This window comes from Colias philodice, chromosome 28 (genome assembly GCF_061535455.1).
Source record: "Colias philodice isolate Cphi_HAF_F1 chromosome 28, ilColPhil1 Martin Lab GWU primary, whole genome shotgun sequence".
Lineage (NCBI taxonomy): Eukaryota > Metazoa > Arthropoda > Insecta > Lepidoptera > Pieridae > Colias > Colias philodice.
The window spans coordinates 5354443-5370503 of record NC_143113.1 but is presented as its reverse complement, the minus strand read 5'-3'; the positions used below and the strand labels follow the sequence as shown (position 1 = coordinate 5370503).

General features: G+C 33.2%; 1 protein-coding gene and 1 long non-coding RNA gene across 2 annotated transcripts in view; both read right to left on the bottom strand.

Moving 5' to 3' along the window:
- The window catches only part of LOC149476383 (uncharacterized), a 145841-nt gene that overhangs the window by 63922 nt on the left and 65858 nt on the right, over positions 1-16061 (bottom strand). The window lies entirely within an intron of this gene.
- Positions 819-8750, bottom strand: Dhfr (dihydrofolate reductase). Its single transcript, XM_089712354.1, has 4 exons — positions 8478-8750; positions 7130-7301; positions 4352-4462; positions 819-1038 (listed from the first exon to the last, which is right to left on the bottom strand). Exons 1-4 carry the CDS (start codon positions 8561-8563, stop codon positions 847-849), a joined length of 561 nt encoding a protein of 186 aa, XP_089568480.1. The 5' UTR covers positions 8564-8750; the 3' UTR covers positions 819-846.

Sequence of the window (16061 nt, the reverse complement as noted above, 5' to 3'; positions counted from 1 at the left end):
GAAGCAGAAAATTCTTCTTTTTCAAAGATACTGGTTTGCTTTATAAAATTTCGTAAGGTATTCAATGCGGTTCTTGCCTCTTTGATGGAAACCCATGGAGCGCATGTACTATTCACGTCTTCTATGTCATCTTAATCATTAATTTCGGTTTTCTGAGCTACTGAATCGATAATTTCATCATCAGATACTTAACGCAAACACGTGTTTCGTGAGTCATTAATAATTATCGTATACTCCTAAAATGTTTTCTAAGAAACAATAGTGTACTTGCACTGTCGGCAAATTCTTCAATTCGGTAACTTATTGAAGTGAAACTTCTTTATCGGGGTTGGAAAAAAAATTAGTGTAACATTTTTCCGTGACGCGCCATCTTTGATTCGACGTATTTCTGTAAAGTTGCGTATAGTAAATTATTTTTTGAAAAATAAGGTCATAAAGAAGTTTCACTTCTTACGTGTGTACAGTGTACACTAGTACACGCACACATTTTTTTTGTTCGAACAATAGAGGTAATAAATTCCAAATCATCAAGCTATAAAGGTTTTAAAATAAAACGTTGCTATGTTCGAGATACAGAGGTCAAATTTGACTTTTCGAGGTATAGAGTGAAAATATGTACCAGAATGGCTTGGAGGGACTCGGTGATTATTTCGACTAACAGAGGGACAAAATTTCAAGTAATAGAGGTTTTCGGGTTTGAAGGGAAGGGAACAAGACATTTTTTCGAGATTTGGAGGTTTTTGACTTATCGAGGTTCGACTTAACGAGGTGCTACTGTATTTGTGCAACATTATACGTTTATGTTTATACAACGCAAATAAAAAACACACCAGCCAAAACGTTTTATTATAAAACTTTTTTATAAACTCTAGTATAATAATCTATGCCATTTTCCGATTGTTTTTCATTATTAACGCCATTTTCTTGTATTTGCTTGAACTGCTTCTTATCGAAGGCGGGAAAAAACGTGTCACAGATAAAAGATTTCTGTATTTCTGTCAAATATATCTTGTCACAGTTCGGATGCTCTATGGCGGCCTGAAAAAAAATTGTTTATGTTATGACAAATAATTATCTCTATTTATAAATCTATATTCCTACACTCAATTTTTATACGAAAGATCTAGCACGCCAGAACTACAGAACGGATTTTGATAAAAAGAAGTTAAAATTAAACTGTTTTTTTTGTAATATACCTACTAGATTTAACAAATTTTATTGAATAAATATTAGCAGATACAGCGCCATCTAGTTTTAATAACAGACAATTAATATAAACACAAAAACGAAAGTTTTCATAAAAACACACAAATTCATACTATATGTATAGCATAAACACTTCACAATAATATTGGGAATGATATATTTTACTGTAGTAATAAGTAGCCTATATCATTCTCTAGCCTCCCAACTATCAATAGACTCAAAATTCATACCATAAAATCTCTCCGTTGACACGTGAAAGACAAACACACAATATTAGTAAGGATTATTTCAGCATATATAATATAAAATTCTTGACTCTTTTTCAATATAATATCTTGGGTCACATTGTTAGGATATACATACTCCTCCGAAACGGCTGGACCGATTCTCATGAAATTTTGTGTGCATATCGGGTAGGAATAGGACAACATCTATTTTTCATACCCATAAGTGATGAGTGAGGCAGAACATATTTTGAAGGGACAGCTAGTAATATGAAATATCCTACTAATATTATAAATGCGAAAGTTTGTGAGGATGGATGTATGTGTGTGTATGTATGTTTGTTACTCTTTCACGCAAATATTACTGAACCGATTACCATGAAATTTATCACACATATTGAGGGTAAATTGGATTAACACATAGGATAGGTTGTATCCCGGAAATCCCACGGGAACGGGAACTATGCGGGTTTTGCTTTGAAGCGGAATGCTAGATTTGTACAAATCTTTTGACACAAAAATTACTGGACAGATTTTGTTTTATATGTATAATGTACTACTAGCTTTCCACCATCGGCATCGCCCGCGCGGTCAAAGAAAAACCCGCATAGTTCCCGTTCCCGTGGGATTTCCGGGATAAAACCTATCCTATGTGTTAATCCAATTTACCCTCAATATGTGTGATAAATTATACAGGGTGTCCCAAAAAGTAGTGATGAACGGAAGCTGGGAGGTAGAGGACCTAGAGGGCTCTCCGAATCACCCCCATGTATGTTATGCGATTTTTCGTATTTTCGGAGTTATGACGTATTTTTTCAATTTTCACCTATCGCCGAGTACGATGATATTTTCACTCATGGTGACGTCAATTGTTGCGCTAGATGCTTGATTTTTTTTTGTTTGCTAAGCTGAAAGATAGGCCAATTCAGTATGGTAACATTTACTATCGTTAGATCTTCGAATGGAATAAAAAAAAGAATTAATAAATAAAAAAATAATTTAAATCTCGGTGTGAAAATCTCCGTGTGAAAATCTCTGTGTGAAAATCTCTGTGAAAATCTCCGTGTGAAAATCTCTGTGTGAAATACTGTGTTTAAATCTCGATGTGAAAATCTCTGTGTGAAAATCTGTGTGAAAGTCTGTGTGAAAATCTCTGTGTGAAAATCTGTGTTTAAATCTCGGTGTGAAAATCTCTGTGTGAAAATCTGTGTGAAAATCTCCGTGTGAAAATCTCCGTGTGACAATCTCCGTGTGAAAATCTCTGTGTGAAAATCTAAGTGAAAATCTCTGTGTGAAAATCTGTGTGAAAATCTCTGTGTGAAATCTGTGTGAAAATCTCTGTATGAAAATCTCTATGTGAAAATCTCTGTGTGAAAATCTGTGTGAAAATCGCTTTGTGAAAATCTGTGTGAAAATCTCCGTGTTAAAATCTCTGTGTGAAAATCTCCGTGTTAAAATCTCTGTGTGAAAATCTCCGTGGGAAAATCTCCGTGTGAAAATCTCTATGTGAAAATCTCCGTGTGAAAATCTCTGTGTGAAAATCTCCGTGTGAAAATCTCCATGTGAAAATCTCTGTGTGAAAATCTCTATGTGAAAATCTCCGTGTGAAAATCTCCGTGTGAAAATCTCCGTCATATATAACTAAACTATATGCTTATTTATAATGTCCAAACTCAAGTAGGTATATGAATTCATTCAGAAGTATCGTGAAAGGCCATAAGCACAGCTGATGTAACACTATGAAATATCATGTAGCTGTAGGAACTAGGAAGTAGGAACGCTTGCAATGATTTTTTTAAAGTATAGATACGTCACCCGGGCACGTTTTTTTATGTGATTTTATTTTTTTACGGGCACTTGAAGTGGTGAACATACTGGGTTATTTTATCTTTCTTGGCATTTAATTCTTTTTTTTATCCATTCGAAGATCTAACGATAGTAAATGTTACCATACTGAATTGGCCTATCTTTTAACTTAGCAAACAAAAAAGTTTGGAAAATCCAAAAGTGCACGCCTCATAATATTTTTTTAATAATTATTTATTAATTATTATTTTTGTTTATTTAATAACAATTAAACCACATCGAATCAGACCCTGAAAAATGAAAGGGTTCTATTCCTGAGCATACTCAAGCGTAAGAGAAAAAAAAAGACTCGATTAGTAAAGTATTTCGGTCGCTATCGTGTTAACAAGAAAATCCTCCGCACATACAGACACACGGACGTCCAAGACAGAACTTTTTTAAACTGTTTTTTAACTAGTTTAAATAACAAAAATGACATCAAAAATATCATGAATGTTAAAAATAGTGTTTTTTCTTAATATGTGTGTGTATGTATTATCTTACAAGTGCAATGTATGATACATAAAGACATTTTAAGTTTGAAAAATCAGATGTTTTGCGCGAAGTGACAGTAGTACCCACCTCAACGCTTCGCTTATGAGGCGTGCAAAAAAATCAAGCATCTAGCGCAACAATTGACGTCACCATGAGTGAAAATATCATCGTACTCGGCGATAGGTGAAAAATTGAAAAAAAAAACGTCATAACTCCGAAAATACGAAAAATCGCATAACATACATGGGGGTGATTCGGATAGCCCTCTAGGTCCTCTACCTCCCAGCTTCCGTTCATCACTACTTTTTGGGACACCCTGTATATAATTAATCCTATGCCCTTTCTTGGGTATCAAAATATCTCTATACCAAATTTCATGCAAATTGGTTCAGTAGTTAAGGCGTGATTGAGTAACAGACAGACATACAGAGTTACTTTCGCATTTATAATATTATAGTATGGATGTAGTGATGTCACTTCCTAATAATGTAGCTTCTATTAGTGAAAAACTCATAAAAATCGGTCCAGTACTTAGAAACAAAAAACTTAATCTTACCCTTTTTTCGATTTTTAAATATTACCTTATATATAGAAGAGCCGCCTATAACCCAGGCAGATTCAATATCTGATCGACTCTCAATAAGTTCGATTGCTTTATCGAGATTTCTTACTACTTCAACACCATCTGGGACCTGGAAATGAATTGGATTTTAGTTATTACTAGCTGTGCCGCGCGGTTTCACCCGCATTGCTCCGCTCCTGTAGATCTTAGCGTGATTATATATAGTCTATAGCCTTCCTTGATAAATGGGCTATCTAACACTGAAAGAATTTTTCAAATCGGACCAGTAGATCCGATATTAGCGCGTTCAAACAAACAAACTCTTCAGCTTTATAATATTAGTATAGATTATAATCAAGTAAAATCAATTAAACTTTTTTAAACAATCAAACTGACTTTTTCTTTCCTTTTCCTTAGTTTTAATATGAAAGTGATTATTTTCTTATTAACTAGCTGTGCCCTGCGGTTTTACCGGCATTGCTCTGCTCATATTCGTCTTAGCGTGATGATATATAATAAATGGACTATCTAACACCGATCTCAGGAACTATTGGACCGATTTAAAAAAATGTTTCGGTGTTAGATAGCTCATTTATTAAGGAAGGCTATAGGCTATATATCATCACAATAAGATCAACAGGAGCAGAGCCACACGGGGGAAACCGCGGGGCACAGCTAGTATTTCTATAAAAGTGAAATGTAGCTCAGCTGTAGTCATTTCATCTAAAGAGAAAACAAAGTACTAGATATTATGTTCTTTACTTATGTGCCAGTTAAATTTAATTCAAAAGCACAAAAAATAAGTCTAATTTAAAAAATAAATGTCAGCCATTATGTCTTGCATTCAAAATCTATCATTGCTTTAAAATAATAAAGCACTAAATTGTTCAGAGCGAAAACATCAATTAAAGATTTGATATATAAAATTACTAGCGGTCCGCCCCGGCTTCGCCCGTGGTACATATGAAAAAAAGATGTTGGCCGATTCTCAGACTTACCCGATATGCACAGAAAATTTCATGAGAATCGGTCCACCCGTTTCGGAGGAGTATGCAGACTAACATTGTGACACGAGAATTTTATATATAAGAAGATTATTATGTAATTCATAACTATTTATTAGTGGAGCACCGTAAGGTTTATACCTCGGAATCCAGGGCCAGTCAATGAATCTTAATATAAACCTTGAAAATATGTTTTTAATAGTATATAGAAAAATGTTAAAAAAAGTTTTTTTCGCGCTCTCAATTTTTTAAAAATTATTATAAACAATTATTAATTTTTTGGAGTTTTCATTGATTTATATTAGTCAAAAGTCATATGTAAGGCATAAAAATGGTCAAACCTCGGAACCCAGGGCCAGTCAATGAATCTGTATATCAAGTATGAGACTGCATTATTAAAACCTCAAATAAAAAAGTTAAAAAAAAAATTGACCGATCTCGATTTACAACAATTTACTGAAAAATGAGAGGCGGAAGGGGGAAAAAGTGTTTATAGTGAAAAATTTTATTTTATTTGTAAGTAATAGTCTTAATAAATTAAAAGTCTTAATAAATTACGTATATGTGCAGAGTAACTTCAATGTTAATTTATTAGATTATCGTAAAAAATAAGTTAAAAAAAAAATTTATCATTAACTATACACATTGTTACATCATTGTACATTATTGTCGTCGTCGTCGATCTCGTTGATATAGATTGTAGGTGAAGGATTAGTGCAGCTGTCACCATTGCATTAAGCAAGCTGAAGTGCAGTTTAATCCACTTTTCCTGCACCCACAAGATGCTCCACATCCTGTTTTGCATGAGCAAAAAATAATTTTTAATAAAGATTCTGGAGCTGGTCGTTGCGTCATTGTTTGCGGTGTCAATATTCCGCATTCATATTTCCACCCCATTCTTCTGGTAATATTTCTCTTCCAAGCCATGTTTGAACTTGCAAAAATACTCTTTTAAAGTGTTCAAATGCGCTATCTGCAGTAAGTGGTAATGACGGCAGTTTAACGCAGGTATTTTAGCAGTTGCTTTCAAAAAAGAGTTATATCTTAATGCATTAAGATCTTTTATTTTCTGGGGGTCACCGTATAGCGCATTTGAACACTTTAAAAGAGTATTTTTTGTAAGTTCAAACATGGCTTGGAAGAGAAATATTGATGTGGAGCATCTTGTGGGTGCAGGAAAAGTGGATTAAACTGCACTGCAGCTTGCTTAGAATGCAATGGTGACAGCTGCACTAATCCTTCACCTACAATCTATATCAACGAGATCGACGACGACGACAATAATGTACAATGATGTAACAATGTGTATAGTTAATGATAAATTTTTTTTGTAACTTATTTTTTACGATAATCTAATAAATTAACATTGAAGTTACTCTGCACATATAATTTATTACAAATAAAATAAAATTTTTCACTATAAACACTTTTTCCCCCTTCCGCCTCTCATTTTTCAGTAAATTGTTGTTAAAAATTGTTGTAAATCGAGATCGGTCAATTTTTTTTTTTAACTTTTTTATTTGAGGTTTTAATAATGCAGTCTCATACTTGATATACAGATTCATTGACTGGCCCTGGGTTCCGAGGTTTGACCATTTTTATGCCTTACGGCACTCTACTATATGTAATTACTAACTAAAGGATTAGCTACAATTATATATTATGTACTACGTATATTTAAAATATAGCTTTGTCTAAGTAAATAAATATTACAAAAAATATTAAGACACTCTTACAACTTTAAATAAGTTAAAATTGTTTTCAAGTCTAGGAATCACACATAAAAACATTACTTGCGTTTTCAATTTATCCACATTGCTTGTAAGCACAATATTGATTCTGCCAACCAGAGGCCTGTATTTCAGAGGTATGCAATCCCATGTCACTCGACCCATGATAACTGCGTTCTTTTTAGAATTGTCTTTAACATTTGAAGTCATGGACGTGAAGTAGGCCATTTCTTTTCTGGAATGAGTAATTTTAGAGTTTTAGTTATGGTATACTAACTTTCCGCCCGCGGCTTCGCCCGGGTTTTCAAAGAAAAACCTGATAAATTCCCGTTCCCATGGGATTTCCAGGATAAAACCTATCCTATGTGTTAATTCAAGTAACCTTCTATATGTGTGCTAAATTTCATTTTAATCGGTTCGGTAGTTTTTACGTGAAAGCGTAGCAAACACACACACACATACTCACAAACTTTCGAATTTATAATATGTATTTATGAATGTATACTAGCTGCTACGCGCGGTTTCACCCCTATGGCTCCACTCCTGTTGCCCGTAGCGTGATGAAATATAGCCAATAACCTTCCTCCATAAATGGGCTATCTAACATCGAAAGAATTTTTCAAATCGGATCAGTAGATCCCGAGATTAGTGCGTTCAAACAAACAAACAAACTCTTCAGCTTTATAATATTTGTATAGATTAGTTAGTGTGATTCAAGCAATCTGCCTGGCTTCACCATGAGACATAATATATAGCCTACTAAGAGCCCTGGTATGTGCTTCGCTACCTACTTATAAAGTGAAATATTTAAAAAACATGTGATAAATGAACTACTCCGCCGATTTTGTACAAAATTCACGTAAACCATATACTAAATATACCGAACAAAGCCTAAACATTGTTTGGATAGGTGAGCCCTTTCTTGAGTTATAAAATAACAACGGAAAGTGGCATTGATTTTAATTTGAGTACATATAAAGATAACATTCAGGGATCATGTACTTAAATATCGAATGATGAAATAATTTTTGAAATCCTGGAAGGATTATTTTATGTCTTAGAATGGTCAAACAAACACTCTATAGCTTCATTTTATTATATAGTATAGACACATATTCATCGTAATAATAGCTACTAATAAGTATTCTGTGACTTAATTATATTTTATTAACGATAAATGTACAAAACTTAGGAATTTGTTAAGATTTTTTTTTAAGCCTGCAGTTCTTATTTTAAACTTGTCGTTCTTGTTGTCCTGAATCCTGATTAGAAAATAGAAACACATTAGAAAGTTGTTCAATTCCAAGGACGCATTTAGTTTCGCTGGACGGAAAAACGGAAAAAATCCTTAAAAATATTAATAAAGTGTAAAAATTGTTTAATTTTAATATTCATACATGTGGGTACCTACTTTAATCTCCAAGGAAGGGTCCCGTTTACTCCAATCCCCATATTATCGCAGGCGGCAGCTATTAAGTTCAATTTAACCTTTGACATCGTAACAATAAACTTATAAGCAAATAATACTACAAAATATTCCGTTCTTAACTAGTTTACAATGAGGTTTAATCACTTTACATAATTATTAGTTACTTTAACGGTAATTAGCGAAAACACAATGATTATCGCAACTTGAAACTTTCCCGGCAAAACATGCAACTTGATGAAAATTTAAAAAAAAATTGCATTGGCCGCTGTCAATCTGACACTCTGACAATGACAATTCAGAAATGTTGCTAGCACGCTTATTTATACTCATTCGTCGCGAAATGATAACGAATTACACATGATTTATTAAATATTACGCTTATCTAGGTATGATAATTATTCTTTAGAATATAATTATTATTATGTTTATAAATATTTTTCTTTGTAGTATGTTCTATTATTGTGTTGTAATGTATGTATTTGCCCATAATATTTTTATGTAGTAAAATTGGATTTTCTGTGTAAATGACTATTTATTACTTTACTTTCGATACATTTAATTATTTCTAACCAGTTGGATGCTATAATATGCCCTTAATATGCCTTATAGGCCTGTGTATATTAAAATTAATCGGTTGCAAATAATTTTACTTTTAGTAGAAAGTAAAAAAATGACTTACTATGACTATTGAACTGTTTCTTTAGTCATAGTAAGTCATTATTATCTGAACACAATAATCTTTTTTACCGATGCACTGTATAATACAAGAATAACTTTTTATAGGTTTTTTGTTACATGATAAAAAACAAAAGTCCTACACCGCGAAAAACTCAAAAACTACTGCATCGAATTTTATTCTGTCTTCAATAATAAGAGTGTTTACAGCATAATTTATTAAATAAAAAAGCGGGTGAAGCCGTGGACGGGAAGCTAGTTTATATATTATATAGATATAACAGTAGAATAAACTTAAAAGGTCTCAAGGGCTTTGATAAGGTAGTTCAAAGGTCGTTCGTTTGATACGAATAAAATAATCATATTCCACTCAATTTATAAAAATGGCAACTTTAACTGTTAAAAAGATATTTCATAGAAAAGCACTCTAATCTAATTGCCATTAGAATTATTTCCATGGGGAGTTTTGTGGTATAAAAGAGAAATTTATGTGTTTTATTATTGGTAACATAATAAAAATAACAACTTATAAAATTGTTCACTCTATTAAGATTGGTAAAGGGTTAATGGAGTTACAGTTAATTCCATGGCACGCATATATGTATGAATTAACTGTACATACATATGTATAGGTAAAAGATTGGATATAATCTATAACCAAATATAAAATTTGGAGTGTCTGGTTTTAATATTGAAATAACAGACTTTTATTAAATGCATAATCTTATGGATGTATGCACTGTACAATGTACATATATATACGTACCAAAATAGTAATGTTTACAATTTTTGTCTGTCTGTCTGTTTGTTCTGGCTAATCTCAGGAACGGCTGAACCGATTTTGACGGGATTTTAAAACTTAAAAGAGCAAAAAATATGTATCTATCGAAATATTTTTAATATTGTTACGTCTTACTTTCTAAATAGGTAATAACTAGACATCGGATTATATGCACTAACAAAATGCCAAAATATGCATGCAAATATGCACTAAAAAAGGCCGAAATATGCACTAAAAACGACTGATATGCCTAAAATATGCACAATACAAAATCAAAAAACCTTTATTATTTTATATATTTAAATCAAAGATTGTACAAATACAGTGAAATTTTCATGAAATTTAGTATAGTTTTTGTGCCAATATACAATTAGGCATTTTTACTTAATTTTCGAGCGCAAATTTGTGACGTTTGTCACCCGCGAGCCCAGTGTTGCCACCTTAGACCTTTCCGGGCTAAATCTAGCCCTTTTTTGAAATTCAACCCATGTTTTAAGTTTTAGGGTAATCTAGCCCTATTTTGAAGGGCTCAAAATTTACTTAAAATGGAGCCCATTTTGTAATTTTTCGCCATTTTACCATGCCAAAATAGGGTTTGTTTACTCGCTGAGCGTTCTGATTGGCTAGTAAAGGTTAGTCGATCAATCAAAACTCCCGTTACATAACGAAATATGCACGATTGGGGAAAAAGGCTAAAATATGCACTAACGCCGTAATTAGAGAGTTTTATGCATTTGCATATGCAAATATGCAAATGCATATAATCCGATGTCTAGTAATAACTAATAAGTTTTATAATCATTATTATTGTCAAGCTATACTAATATTATAAAGCTGAAGAGTTTGATTGTTTGCTTGAACACGCTAATCATAGTAACTACGGGTCCGATTTTAAAAATTAACTATTTCACTATTAGATAGTCTATTTATCGAGGAAAGCTATAGCCTTTAATCTTTAAAATATCACCACTAAGACCAAAAAGAACAGAATAATGTGGGGAAAAAAAAACAGAAAAATCACGGGGCATAGCTAATAGATGTACATGCTGTGTGTACATGTCTGTAAAAGTACCTGAAAATCACCATAAAAGTCTATTAATTAGATTAAATCTCTTACGTAGAATTAAAATAATATCTTTCAAATGTATAAAAAATTCCATTGCATTAATAAAATAAGTGGAAAAATTATTTATTACGTTCTTTCTCTAACAGCAAATAAAAAAATTACGCCTATCAAATTTTAATAGCAAAAACGATTAAAGAAGTATAATTGTTTCCTTGTAAGGCGCTCAACATTGAGAAGTTGTATAAATGCTATTATTCTGAGTTCCCAAGAATTATAATTACAAAAGTTCCTTATCTATCACTTGATCAAATTCATCTGAGTTGTTGAACTGATTATAAAATACGAAAAGTTATTGTTGCTTTAATACTGATAAATTACAATTGTATTGTATCGTAGCTTTGTCTTTGTTGTGTAATTTACGAGAACAACAGAATTTGAATATTCTCTGTGAGAGTTTGCATATAACATTTTGTGTATTCTGTACTGTTAAAAGATAACAAAAAATATCAAATAAATTATTTTTTACTAACATTCGTTTGAATACGCTTTCTTTAATTTATAATACATGCTTATGATAACAGGAAAAGAAATGTACCAATATTAATCTGTTAAAGGGATGATAAAAAATAAACAGTCATAAGTACGAAAAATATAATTATGCTCGACAACAATTTGTGTTTTCAAACTATTTAAAAAATCGCATCAAAATCCATTGCGTAGTTGGTACGTTGGTTTAAAGTTTTTTAAACATATACATATACGAGCAGCGGGAAATGACTTTGTTTTATGATATCTAGTGACTAGTAAAACGCATCATTTGTGAAGTCGGTTAAATCAATAATCCACTAGTAAATCTATGTTCAAGTTGATGTCTCCTTCGGGCACAATAAAAGGTTTTATTAACCCCCACCGTAGTCCGTACGTAAGATCTCTAATACAATGTTCTCGTAAATTTTGTTAATGACCCACGAAGCTGGTCCCGTCATTAACCCATAAAGTAGCCATATGGTGGGTACGTGTTTGTGTGTCTGTCTGAAAATCCTACTAATATTATAAATGCGAAAGTTTATGGAGATGGATGTTACTCTTTCACGCAAATATTTCTGAAATTGAAAGAATGCAATGAAATTTGGTAGCTGAAGACCCAGAATAATTCATAGGCTACTTTTTATCCCGGAAATCGCGCAGGAACAGGAACTATGCGGGTTTTTCTGTGAAAACTGTTAACAAGCGGGCGAAGCCGCGGGCGGATATTATTATTATTTTTTAGGTGTAGGCTGTGGTGTAGTTATAGATTTTTGCAAGTCATCAATTGTTTCTGTTATGTTTGTTATTGTTTTCTTTTAGTTTTTTCGGGGCTATTACTATGAATAGACTTATTAATATACATAATATAATGTGGTAAGACTACATGTACATTTATTATTTACGATCCTATGCGATTCTACTAAGAATAGGATCGAATCAGCACCATTCTGTGATGTCATAGGTGTTAATTCAAACGTATTAATAATTTAAACGATAATGTTTGCAACCGTTAGTGAAATGCAAAAATAATTTTTATTCAATTTTATTTTTAGGTTTCCGTACCGAAACGGTAAAACGGGACCTGAGAATTCGTTGTCTGTATCTCAAAAACCGTGATAGCTAGAATGCTGAAATTTTCAAATCACTACATAGTATAAAACAAAGTCGCATTCTCTGTCCCTATTTCCCTATGTCCCTATGTCCCTTTGTACGCTTAAATCTTTGAAACTACGCAATGGATTTTGATGCGGTTTTTTTTAATAGATAGAGTGATTCAAGAGGAAGGTTTATATGTATAATAAGATCCATTCAGTAGTGGAGAAGTACTGTTATTTTTGAGGTTTCTAATGTGATGTCGTAAAAAATTACATTTATTCCGCTTACATTGCAAACGCAGGCTGAACCCTACGAGTTTTATCAAAATAATGTACTAAGTATTATACACATTGAAAAGGTCTACAGAAAAGTCCGCGATGGTATATGTCTATCTCTTATGGATAACCCACAATAACTTTTTTTTGTCATTTACTTTTTACGACAAATAATGGCTAATTTTCGAAGCGATTTTAACCAATACAGCATTAATCCTTAACCAATTAAATACCATGGATACATTGTTCATTTAATATAGATCTATATGGCCCTTTACACCGTATGATTTAAGTGAATATTTTCGAAGATATTATAGAAGATAGATTTAAAAATTGCGGGACGTAGCGTTTGCGGCCGCCCGGCTTTGTAGGTATTTTATACCCGTGCGATGCCGGAGCGGGCCGCTATATTTTTATACCTATACAACGTTCACAATTTTTCTGTAGTGTATTTAGTATCAGCATTACACCCGTGCGAAGCCGGGGCGGGTCGCTAGTATGATATATTTCCGCTGCCGATACAATGACAAATACTATAAATTAACAAATCGTGTTTGGCCGCTTTTTTAAGTATTGCGGTACCTACTGCGTTGTGAATTGTGCCAATGTCTCGTATTATATAGTCAAATCGTTTTTTAAATCAAATTTGACGCGATTTGATGTAATTGCGACGTATGTATAAAATGACACTGACGTCCCTATTCTTAGTTGAATTGCATATTCAACTTATCATCATTCTAATAATCTTACTAATCCTATCCTACTTCCTACTAATCTTATATATAAAATTCTCGTGTCACAATGTTAGTCTGCATACTCCTCCGAAACAGGTGGACCGATTCTCATGAAATTTTCTGTGCATATCGGATAAGTCTGAGAATCGACCAACATCTATTTTTCATATTTACCACGGGCGAAGCCGGGGCGGACCGCTAGTCTTATACAGGGTGGAAGATTAAGATGGGGCATGAAGGGCAGGTACCTTAACCGTTGTAGCTACATGAAAACGTTCTTAGGAGACTATCCTTAAATTCTTGAGAAATTTTAATCTGCATTCACAGATTTTTGAAAAAATGTACGGTCAGCAAGGAAATCGACAGTTTTCAAAAAAAAATTTTTTGATGCCAATCGATCCAGTTTCTCATGGGGATCAAAACACTCTAAAAGACCAACTGAGGTATGAGTACAGTAAAAGTTCCTTATTCGCGGGTAATAGGTTCCGTAAATGTGCCGCGAATAGAGAAACCGTGAATAAGGAATGGTAATTTGTATGGGGTTATAGGGAATACGTTCTTAGGTGACGAAATAAAAAAGCAAATACATAAAGAAACCAGTTTAATTTAAGTTTTTGACCAAACATATTTATTAATTACCATTTAATTAGGTATTATCTTCAGGTTTAGGCAATGGCTTGTCACTTTTTACTCGTTTTTCATTCTTTTTAGTCGACATTATAAATTCGTAGTTGTAGTTCAAGCGTTTACTAAGGATAACGAATGGTTTATTTATTTAGGTAAATACATATATGTATGTACCGATGTACCGATTCGATCCGCGAATAACGAATTTTAGGCCGCGAATACAGGATTTAGGTCGCATTTTTTCCATCCGCGAATAGTGAAACCGCGAATGAAGGAAGCGCGAATAAGGAACTTTTACTGTACTAGAAAAGTTAGAAATCGCGAAAAACTATTTTCATTCATGAACGAGTAAAAAGACAAAGGCACAGCAGCATAACATGCCAGCGACGCGGGGCGTGAGCGGGCGGTGGCTGGCAGCTCGTGCACGAGATGAAAAATTATTTAAATTTGAATATCGAACAAACACGTCACATTTTTATGGCTTATGTAAACAATAACACATAGAAAACAAAAGTTACCAAAAGTCACTCTGTCTTCACTAAAAATGTCCTTAAATAATTTGGAACGTTTAGATCTGTTAGACTCTAACAGATCTAAACGTTCCAAATTATTGGGTTTGGATTTGGGTTTTTATTATTTAAAAAGTAAGCCTCTAACAGTTAGAGGCTTACTATTTAAATAATAAAAACCCAACAGTTGCATTGGAATGGTACAGGAATAAATACCCAATGCGACATGTACCGACGCGAAAGGGAATTGCGAATCTTGTAAAAAATCTAGCAGAAAGTAATCTAGCTCAGTAGTAAAACGAACAAACCTATGTTTACGTCAAAACGGTGACCACTTTGAGCATCTCATATCATAAGTTTTATATAAATTATTTCAGAAATTCTGGAATTATCATCACTTTAAATGTTGTTTTTTGTTATTATTTTGTTATTTTTTATTTTCTTTGACAACCGTTTAATTAAATTAATGTTTCTTCTTATTATCAGTATGTGTTTTAATAATCAGAAACAACAAATATTGAAGCCTGAAAATCTCTTTGGAGTTTTCTATTAGCGCATCTTTTGTTGAATCACTTATTTTCTTAGTGAATGTGTGGAAATAGTTTTTCGCGATTTCTGACTTTTCTAGTACTCATACCTCAGTTGGTCTTTTAGAGTGTTTTGATCCCCATGAGAAACTGGATCGATTGGCATCAAAAAAATTTTTTTTGAAAACAGCCGATTTCCTTGCTGACCGTAGATTTTTTCAAAAATCTGTGAATGCAGATTAAAATTTCTCAAGAATTTAAGGATAGTCTCCTAAGAACGTTTTCATGTAGCTACAACGGTTAAGGTACCTGCCCTTCATGCCCCATCTTAACCTTCCACCCTGTATATAAAATTCTCGTGTCACAATGTTAGTCTGCATACTCCTCCGAAACGGGTGGACCGATTCTCATGAAATTTTCTGTGCATATCGGTGAAGTCTGAGAATCGGCCAACATCTATTTTTCATATGTACCACGGGCGAAGCCGGGGCGGACCGCTAGTATGTATTATAATAATTATGCGAAAGTTTGTGAGAATGGATGTGTATAATTGTATGTTTGTTACTCTTTCACGCAAGTACCTACTACTGAACCGATAACAATGAAATTGAGCACACATATAGAGGGTAACTTAGATTAACAAATAGGACGTTTTATCCCGGAAATCCCACGTAAACGAGAACTGTGCGGGTTTTTTTGAAAACGCGGGCGAAGCCGCGGGCGGAAAGCTAGTTAACGTTACCTAAAGT

Coding starts and splice junctions, on each gene's coding strand:
- Dhfr (XM_089712354.1), bottom strand. CDS start 8,563: ATGTCAAAGGTTAAATTGAACTTAATAGCTGCCGCCTGCGATAATATG. Junction 7,302..8,477: donor ACCCTTCCTTGGAGATTAAA/GTAGGTACCCAC, acceptor TACTCATTCCAG/AAAAGAAATGGCCTACTTCA. Junction 4,463..7,129: donor TGGATAAATTGAAAACGCAA/GTAATGTTTTTA, acceptor ATTCATTTCCAG/GTCCCAGATGGTGTTGAAGT.